The sequence below is a fragment of the Ovis canadensis genome, chromosome 11 (assembly GCF_042477335.2).
Source record: "Ovis canadensis isolate MfBH-ARS-UI-01 breed Bighorn chromosome 11, ARS-UI_OviCan_v2, whole genome shotgun sequence".
NCBI classification, from domain to species: domain Eukaryota; kingdom Metazoa; phylum Chordata; class Mammalia; order Artiodactyla; family Bovidae; genus Ovis; species Ovis canadensis.
Window position 1 is genome coordinate 28,445,431 of NC_091255.1, and position 9,339 is coordinate 28,454,769.

Sequence of the window (9,339 nt, forward strand, 5' to 3'; positions counted from 1 at the left end):
ATGACTGAGCATGCGCACACACACGCATGCATGGGCCACTGTACTGGCTTCTAGAGCGAGAGCAGCCAAAGCCTTACGTGCCTGCTGAGGAAAGGGCCATGGTACAGCAAGGGCAGAACCAGAAACAGGAATCGAGTGGCCTTTCCTCTGCTTCTCACCCCATTTTGGGAACTCTGCTCTCAGCCACTCCCTCTGTCTCACCCTACCGTGCTTTCTCCAGTGCAGTCTGGGTCCAGGGCTTCCTGGGGAGCAAGGGGAGTCCTTGCCAGAAGCCCAGAGAAACAAGAAGCTTGAGACCTGTCCAGTTTCTCATGTCCCACGGTACGGATCATGCTAAGTCCCTTCAGTCGTGTCCAACTCTTTGTGACCCTGTAGACTGCAGCCCGCCAGAGTCCTCTGTCCATGGGATTCCCCAAGCAAGAATACTGGAATGGGTTGCTCTGCCCTCCAAGGGATCGAACCTAGGTCTCTTACATCTCCTCCATTGGCAGGTGGATTCTTCACCACTAGCGCCACCTGGGAAGCCCACCTGGGAAGGAGGGAGAACTAGCGTCCATTGAGAGCTTTTATTAAGACAGTGTGTCACGCACCACATGAAGCCCTTCACCTACATTATTGCTTTTTGTTCCCAAAACAGGAAATGAGTATTACCATCCCCATTTTTTCAGGCTTCTAGACTTCCAGAGAGTTTCAAGACTACATAGCAGCTAGGATTTGAATCTAGCACAGACCAATCGCAAACTCCAAGCTCCAGAAGCTGAGCAGCTCCAGAAGCGCAGGGAGCTGGAGTGTCCTGGAACAGGTGGGCGCAGGAGCAAGGGGTGCAGCTGAGGCTCCCTTCTCTCCAGGGTCTGTCAGCCAGAGCCCTAATCCCTTCGATTAACCCTCCTCCCTCTAACTAATCCCGGCAGAAGCCTGAGTAATACCTCCCACCCCGAATCTGCGTGGAACCTGGCCCTATTTAGGGATTAGGTGATGGAGATAAATTTCAAAAGCAAACGGCCCCCATCCCAATTCATTTGCAGCACAGAACAATCCAGATTAAGGTACAGAGTTGGGGTTTTATTTGAAGATTAGTTGGTATTACAGATGACAATGATACCAAAACCCAACACTGCCGACATGCACGCTCCTCCCCCCCACATCCTGAGTCTGTCAGGTTGTCTCTGCAGCCCCGGGTCAGAGGGCAGCCAGTCTCATATTTGTGAAAATTAAATCAGCATAAGCCCTGGGTTCCTAGTTCTACTTTATGACTTTAATATCACTCCCTCTTCAGATCCATGGCTCTGATTAATTTGTCCAGGTGGCAGGAGGACAGGGGAGGGGGGCCCTGAACTATAAAACGACTGGTCCCTGCAGTCTAAAATTAGGATCAGCCCTCTCCCAGCTTACTTAACAGTCAGGTAATGGCTTAAAGGGCCCTTGGGTACAGGGTGGTGGCCCATTGTCCTTTGGAGGGAGGAGGTATTGTCAGCTGGGATGAGAAGAATTGGGAAACTGGCAGAAGTGGAAAACATGGGCTTCTATCTCATCCCTCTGTGCCAAGATGATGGGTGGGGAGCATGTTAGGTAGCAGGAGCCAGGCCCCCATCACACCATAGAATCCATATCTAGGCTGGTCTGGAGGACAGTGGAAGGGAGGGATCCCTGAGCTAATACTTTCATCCCGTAAGAAAACTCCCTTGTGTAAAAGGAGGGTTCAGGAGATCCACTTCCGGTGTGTTCAGTCCTAAGGAGCAGAGTGGGCTACAGGAGCCAAGTAGGGGTCTTGCAAGTCCCAGACCTAGGTTAGGAATGGTCCAGGTTGGTGACTATGGCCGAGGCATAGATGAGGTCAGACAGAATGCCCAGTGAGGTCTGGGGAGCAGCTCGCTCAGAAGAGAGGTGGGCCCCGGAAGGCCCAGCTGGTGCCCAGGGGGCTGCAGCTTTAGCCCCCACCCAGCCCTGCCCTGGACCCAAGCCAGGAGCTGGGCAGGAAGCGTGTCGACACACAGAGGCACACTGAGCTGTGCTGTTGGAGGGTGGAGGCTGGCCAAGGGTCCAGGGCTCTGGGGACCGCTGGATGGTGTCTGGAAGAGAACAGGATCTCTGGGGAGGCTCAGGCCTGGGGCTTAGGCCTCCTGGCTTTCTATTCTTGAGTCTCTTGGCTCTGCGGTTCTGGAACCACACCTGGTAAGGAAAGAAGGAGCCTCTTCTGGTTCCAGCATCCCCTCCCGCGAGGTACAGGGAAAGCAGAATCTGGAGGCAGGATACCCGGAGAGAACGGATTGTGGGTCAAGCTTAGAAACTCTCTGTGCAGGTGCACCCCCGTCCTGAGGGGGATGATCACAGCTCACCTGTATCTTGGCCTCAGGAAGAGAGGTGACCCGGGCCAGGTGCTCACGGGTGCCGATGTCGGGGTAGGGCCGTGCTGCAAACACTCGCTCCAGCTCCAGCAGCTGCCCTCTGCTGAAGGTGGTCCTCTTTCTCCGGTGGGGACCCAACCCACTGGCATGGCCTGCAGGCCACAGTGGGGAGGTCAAGCCAGGACTCCCTGTGAGAGCCTCTACCCCAGTCCCAAAGCCCCCAGTAGACCCTGAAGCCCCTGCTCCCCACCCCTCTTCAGACTGCCCCATCACACCTTCCCCACGTCCTCCCCCTGCCCACCCTTTCCCACCAGATCACCTGCCGGAGATGCACCCACTGGGCTTGTCATGGAGCCGGCAGAGTGAGGAGCCAGACGGCCATGCCAAGGCTGTGCCCACACCAGTCCCCTCCAAGTGTGGGGTTTTATCCTGCTCAGAGGCCTGGCCCCGCCTCCAGGAGGTGGGGAATCCCGGAGGAAAAGGAGCCTCGTGGGAATATGGGTGGGGCAACCCGGCTCCTCCGGGGCTTCACCAAAGAAGCTGGCCTCATCGCCCCATCCTCACACTTCAAACTCTGGCAGTCTATGTCTGAAATCCTGTACTTTATGAAAATCCTCCCATGGTTCCATCCAGAAAGGCAGGGATGCTCCCAGGGCTGCAGCTGCCCCTCCTGGGGTCTGCGGGGCCGGCTGCCTTCAGGCAAGACTGGGTGGAGTCCTTTCCCACGACTGAGATGGGGCTGAGGAAGCTAGACAGGATGTGGAGGACGATGGGGACAGCAGATGAGCGGGAGTCACCCTCCCCTCAGCAGGACGGGGAGCAGATGTCACTACCAGGTCACCCTCGGGTCTGCTTTAGAGCTTGGCCTGCTCCCCTGGCCCCCTAAGAGCCCAAATGGACTTCCTAGAGTCCAGGAACGTGGAACCAGAGGAGGTTCCACAGGTACATTTCGGGGGGGGGTGTAGTTTAAGAAAGATGTTATTACAGTGTTCTCGTCCTTTGAAGTCTTCTGGGCCACTTTTCCACAAGAGATGGGTGCATTTGAATTTCCTTTTGGTCCCTGCTCTTCCCTGTGTCTCCTGCCTCAGTGCCCTGCACCCCAGACCCAAGACAGAGATCTCAAAACCCCATCATCATAGGGATAGGTTTGTGGGAGCACAGTGATCACCTTCCAGGATGGGCAGAAAAGCTAAGCCGCAGCCCACTACCTCCTGACCCCCTGCCCCTTCTAAGATCTGGGTCAGTGACAAGAAGCAAAACAAGCCCCAGGCTGGATAGGGTGGCTTGGTGACTCCTGTCATCCTTAAGAGGGGTTCAAGTCCCCGCTTAGCTGCTAGTGGGTTGTTGGGGACTGCTTGGTGCGGGAGGAAGGCTTGCACTCATGAGGCTCTCCCAACAGGTTTTCCAGCTCACTGAGAGTGCCTGAGCCCAACACAGGCTGGACACAAGGAGGATCTTCTCTGTTCTCTCCTCCAAGCCATCCTGACTGCCCGACTTCCCCTTCTTTACCCAGGCAAACCCCTGCCTCCTGCCTCTCTGCCTTGGTCAGGCCCAGGAGTCCTTTTTTTTTTTCTTTTGGCCACACCACGTGGCACATGGGATTTTACATCCCCGACCAGGAACTGAACCCGTGCCCGTTTCTTAACCACTGGACTGCCAGGGAAGTCTCAGGACAGTAGTCTTAAACTCAGGGTCAAGGGATCTTTATTGAGCTGGAAGGAGGATGCTGGAGTAGGGAGCAGCAGAGGCCAGCTGTCTGGACTCAGGCTGCTATGCATGGCCAGGGACTGGGCAGCCCAGCCAGTACTGGGCAATGGAGCGTGGGTAGGGAGGGATCACAGAGTCCACCCGCCGCGTGCGAAGGTTCACTCGGTAGTACTTGTCTGCAAGAGAGGTTGGGAGATGGGGTGTGAGACACAGCCTGCCCATCCTGCCCTAAGAAGACCTGGGTATCTCCTGGAAGGGTGAGTGAACATCCACCAGGCACCCGAGGACTCTGGCCTGCCTCGTCACCACTCAAGGGCTGTGGTCAGCCCCAGGGACCAGGGACAGCAGGAATGACCCAGCCAGACCAGCTACAGGGCGGGCAGGGGCTCCCACCTTCTGAGAAGAAGTAGACACTCTGGATGGGCTCACAGGTTGCAGGCACAAGCCAGTCCATCTCGTAGTTATCATAGTTGTCAGCTCCCAGGCCCAGCTCCTCGCTGGAGAACCAGGACAGCCAGGTGGACCGAAATCGCCGGTAGGGGTTCTGGCTGCGGCCGCGGCCGCGGCCTCGGCCACGGCTTCGGAGCGAGCGGTAACGTTTGCGATGGCGCCGCGCAGACTTAGTCATCTTGGCCCGGGGGGAGCTGGGAGCTGAGCCTGAGATGTAGATGTGGCCGGCCATGGCCGCATCCAGTTTTCCCGGCAGACCAAACCAGTCGCGGCTGATGAGCTGGGGCTGTCCAGCACCACCTGCAGTGAGGAAGAAGTGAATGCAGAGCCTCGGTGGCCAAGGATGAGCTGTCTGCCTTGTCCAAGAACAGCCATCAGGCTAGTGGCAGGGCCCCCCATCCCGGCCTTTCCCCTGGCTTCCCTCCACCGTAGCCCTCCCTGGTTGCCCCAGTCACAGCCCCTCCTTCTGCTGGCTGTGCTAGGCAAAGTCCAAAGTGTGGGGTCCAGGTGGAGGCAAGCCTCCTCCCACCAATGTCAACAGAAGCAAAGTCTGGCCTGAGCAACCTGAGCAAACAGCTTTTGATCGATTGCTGCACAATTGCAGCCTCTCAGGCTGGCCCAGCCCTCCCTCTACCTGGGGGCTCCCAGCCCCCTGCACCGGGAAGCAAGACTCACGCTCCCGCCCTCCCTCCGTACCAAAGGAACCGCCCCAGAAGAGAAGTCGGAAGATGTCCTCCCAGCTGTCCCGCTGCATCAGGGCAAAGTGTTTAAATGCGGCCGGCTGGGAGCTGCCTTCACACTCCTCTTGACTGGGCTGCTGCTGGAACACATATTCCCAGTAGTGGTTGCCTGGGGAGGGGTGGCCATGAGCAAGACGAAAGCCCCAAGACTGTGGGAGTTGGGAGCTCCGGTGGGGGTTGGGAGTAGGGGAGGTGGGGTGTGGAGGGGAGGTGGGGGATAAACACAGGCTCATCCCAAGTGAAGTGTGGAAGAAACCCAAGACTGCTCCACTGTCTCCACACCCTCCCGCCCACCCCTGAGTACCCTTGAAGAAGTAGACTCGCTCCCTGCCGTTGTAGCTGTGAGCGGGGAGGGCCAAGGCTGCGTCCACGTCATCCGGAATACCCTTGAAGCCATCCGAAATGTTTCGGGGGAAGTCAGGTTCCAGGACACCATCCTCAAAGCGCCAGTACAGACTACCCTAAGGGGTTGGGGAGGAGAAGAGGGTAGGCAGGCAGTTGGCTGTGCACAGAGGTGCAGAATCCCCCACTCAAGGTGGGCAGCTCTAGTTCCAGGCTTGTTGCTCAGAAGCTGGAGCCTTGGGCTTTTGTGTGCTCACAGAGCCCCAGCCAGGGACCACAGGCCCAAATCCAGCCTTCTTGCCCACGCTGGTCCTGGGCAAGGCTGCTCTCAACCTCTACCCAGATACTCTCAACCCTGACCCACAGCCCCCTGGGCCTGGCACCTTGAAGAGGTACGTCTTTCCCTGACAGTTGAACCGGGTGAAGGCGGCATCAATGGGCCCCTCAATGCCCCAGACATCTCGGATGAGTTTGGGGTATCCAGGCCTCACTGCCTTTTCATCCAGCTCATAGCAGTACAGCCCTGGAGGGAGGGATATTGTGTGAGGGGGGATGCCCTGGGACAGACCCCTACCCCCAAGTCCCCCCTTGAGTCACCTCGGAAGGCAAAGAGGGAACCATTCTTGAGGTCGGTGAAGGCATCAAAGGGTTTCCCACTGCACGTTTCCTCCTCTGCTGGGGACTCAGAGGTCCCTAGGTCACTGGTCCCCAGCCCAGGGTCTGAGTCTCCCCGCCCAGGTGATGGGGCCTCTTTCTCAGGGTTGAGAACCGGTGCCTGGACAGGAATCTCGGCCTGCAGAACAGGGGCCAGGGTGGGGCTCTCGGACTGTGCTTCCACGCTGCGGTTGACCGTCTGCACCTCGCCGTAGTCATAGGTCCCGTACTCATCTTCTGGCAGATGGAACACATCCCCACGAGTCACTGCGGGCAGAGAGCGTGGCAGTGAGTCTCCAGCTGCACCGGGGACCCCAGGCCCACCCAGCCGCTCTGCACGCACCTTGGGGCTTGCACTCGGCCATGAAGTCGGCACAGCAGCTCTGGTAGTAAGAACAGAGCTCGTCACACTGACACTTCCTGGTGGCGTTGAAGCCCTCGGTGCAGCGGCCCTTGCAGGACTCTGTGAGGAGCCAGTGTCAGCTGGCACAGCCAAGCCCAGGCTACCCTTTCCCACCCTACCTTGACCCCAATGGCCAACAACACCCTCCCGCACCTTGGTCAGCCACAACAACCCACGCCAGCAGGGCCAGCATCAGAAGGGGCCTTAGGGATGTCATGGCAGGGCCTCCGGCCTCGAGCCTGGTGAACTAGGTTCCCGTGGTCTCTGCTTTGATGCCTGAGAAAAGGAGGAAGCGGAGAGACACGGAGTGGAAGTGGGGGAACCAGAGAAGAGGAGCTCCCTTTTCTACTGCTCTGTTTGCTCCACCTCCAGCCCAGCCCCCAGTGCCCCGACCCCAGAGGTTATGCAGCAAAGGGTCATGTTCCTAGAACTGTGGGTCTGGGACAGCTACGAACAGGATCCTTGCCAAGTTCAGGGACCTCTCTGAAGAGGACTAGCGCAGTGAGCCTGGAGTGCAGAAAGAAGTCCCACTCTGCTGATCCACTGGCCGTGTGACCTTGGGCAAACTGCTTTACCCGCCTTAGTTCTCTTTTTAGGCAAATGAGACTAATCATATTTGCCTCATAGGGTGTTGGGAGCTAAAGCCGACAAGAAGTCCAACTCCTGGAGCAGCTCCAACTTCATTCTACTGCAGTAGTTATTGATCTGTGATCTGTTTGACGAAGCACACTCCTGGCTGGGTAGTTCACTCACCCCATGTGTATTTAAGACAGTGGAAGAGGGGGTAGGAGCTGGGGAATTTTTTTTTTTAATCATAAAAGAACAAAGTTTTCATTTCTGGGTTCATCTCTAGGGTACATTGATTTCCCCAGGCCGGTCTTCTCAGCACAGTCCTTTGGGTGAATATTAACCCTTTGGAGTGGATAAGATTCCTGCTGCTGCTGCTGCTAGATCGCTTCATTCATGTCCGACTCTGTGCGACCCCATAGATGGCAGCCCACCAGGTTCCACTGTCCCTGGGATTCTCCAGGCAAGGACATTGGAGTGGGTTGCCATTGCCTTCTCCAATGCATGAAAGTGAAAAGTGAAAGTGAAGTCGCTCAGTTGTGTCTGACTCTTCAGACCCCAAGGACTGCAGCCCACCAGGCTCCTCCGTCCATGGGATTTTCTAGGCAAGAGTACTGGAGTGGGGTGCCATTGCCTGAGTCCTTTACTAATTTACTGCTTCTCAGCAGTAAATTTCCATTCTCCAACCTCATCCTTTCCCATAGGTAACAATTTTGATCCTGTTCCCCACACTTTTTGGCTCTAGTGAGAAATAAGATCCCTCTACCCAGAAAATGTTCACTTGGCACAGTATGCCTGATTTCATGCCCACTTTGAGGGGTCTGTGGACCTCCTCAAGTTTTCCCACCACCTGGAGGAAGTTGTTCTCAGAGATTTCACTGATTTTTTTCTGTTCTGTAATAGATGGGAAAACAGTGGAAACAGTGGCTGACTTCATTTTTCTGGGCTCCAAAATCACTGCAGATGGTGATTGCAGCCATGAAATGAAAAGACACTTACTCCTTGGAAGGAAAGTTATGACCAACCTAGATAGCATATTAAAAAGCAGAGACATTTCTTTGTCAACAAAGATCCATCTAATCAAGGCTATGGTTTTTCCAGTGGTCATGTAGGGATGTGAGAGTTGGACTGTGAAGAAAGCTGAGCACCGAAGAATTGATGCTTTTGAACTGTGGTGTTGGAGAAGACTCTTGAGAGTCCCTTGGACTGCAAGGAGATCCAACCAATCCATCCTAAAGGAGATCAGTCCTGGGTGTTCATTGGAAGGACTGATGTTGAAGCTGAAACTCCAATGTGACTCGTTGGAAAAGACCCTGATGCTGGGAAAGATTGAGGGCAGAAGGTGAAGGGGATGGCAGAGGATGAGATAGTCGGATGGTATCACCGACTCAATGGACATGGGTTTGGGTGGACTCTGGGAGTTGGTGATGGACAGGGAGGCTTGGCGTGCTGTGGTTCATGGGGTCACAAAGAGTCGGACACGACTGAGCGACTGAACTGAACTAAGTCAGAGGGGAAAAGACCCTGATGCTGGGAAAGATTGAAAGCAGGAGAAAGGGTGACAGAGGATGAGATGATTAGATAGCATCAACAACTCAGTGGACGTAAACTTGAGCATACTCTGGGAGATGGCGGAGGACAGAGGCATCTGGCATGCTGCAGTCCATGGGGTTGCAAAGATCCTCACACTTAGCAATTGAACAACAACAAATCAGAGGGGAGTGTGCCTTTGGGCAATCTTCTCTATGGACCTCAGTCTGTTTGGCTGTTAAATGGGAGCACTAATTCCTACCTGGTAGGCATGATGAAGACTTAACTGAGAAACAAGCGTAAGTTATCTCAAGAAATGTTATTATGATTGCATTAGCCGTTAGTAGGGCAAGGGCACACTTAGCCTTGTTCCCCTCACAGTCTAGTGTCATTCCAGCGTAAAACGGGCGACAGAGGATGAGATGGTTAGATAGCATCACCGACTGAGTGGACATAAATTTGAGTCTACTCCGCCCCTCCACCTCTGAACCCCGTAGAGGGGGTAGAGAACACGACGGCGAGGCTTGGCCAGGATGTGGAAGTGACTGGGGAAGACTTGCGGGTGGGGCTACGCAGGCGGCAGGGGAGGAGCCCCGGAAGA

The 9,339-nt window shown here is 55.6% G+C and overlaps 2 protein-coding genes across 2 annotated transcripts; both read right to left on the minus strand.

Moving 5' to 3' along the window:
• Positions 1–1,041: 1,041 nt before the first annotated feature.
• SEBOX (SEBOX homeobox) lies at positions 1,042–2,615 on the minus strand. Its single transcript, XM_069542569.1, has 2 exons — positions 2,337–2,615; positions 1,042–2,169 (listed from the first exon to the last, which is right to left on the minus strand). Exons 1-2 carry the CDS (start codon positions 2,613–2,615, stop codon positions 1,789–1,791), a joined length of 660 nt encoding a protein of 219 aa, XP_069398670.1. The 3' UTR covers positions 1,042–1,788.
• Positions 2,616–4,032: 1,417 nt separating this feature from the next.
• VTN (vitronectin) lies at positions 4,033–7,209 on the minus strand. The gene is made up of 8 exons (XM_069602960.1): positions 6,795–7,209; positions 6,582–6,701; positions 6,182–6,505; positions 5,968–6,107; positions 5,547–5,703; positions 5,199–5,351; positions 4,446–4,802; positions 4,033–4,228 (listed from the first exon to the last, which is right to left on the minus strand). The coding sequence occupies exons 1-8, from the start codon at positions 6,856–6,858 to the stop codon at positions 4,116–4,118; spliced, it is 1,428 nt and encodes a 475-aa protein (XP_069459061.1). The 5' UTR covers positions 6,859–7,209; the 3' UTR covers positions 4,033–4,115.
• Positions 7,210–9,339: the final 2,130 nt, after the last annotated feature.

What these genes read in the sequence shown, in the direction of transcription:
- SEBOX (XM_069542569.1), bottom strand. Translation starts at nt 2,615, where the DNA reads ATGGGGCAGTCTGAAGAGGGGTGGGGAGCAGGGGCTTCAGGGTCTACT. An exon ending in TTCCTGAGGCCAAGATACAG is followed by an intron (nt 2,170 to 2,336) that starts GTGAGCTGTGAT and finishes TTTCCTTACCAG; the next exon opens with GTGTGGTTCCAGAACCGCAG.
- VTN (XM_069602960.1), bottom strand. Translation starts at nt 6,858, where the DNA reads ATGACATCCCTAAGGCCCCTTCTGATGCTGGCCCTGCTGGCGTGGGTT. An exon ending in GGCCGAGTGCAAGCCCCAAG is followed by an intron (nt 6,506 to 6,581) that starts GTGCGTGCAGAG and finishes CTCTGCCCGCAG; the next exon opens with TGACTCGTGGGGATGTGTTC. An exon ending in GAAAGACGTACCTCTTCAAG is followed by an intron (nt 5,704 to 5,967) that starts GTGCCAGGCCCA and finishes CCAACCCCTTAG; the next exon opens with GGTAGTCTGTACTGGCGCTT.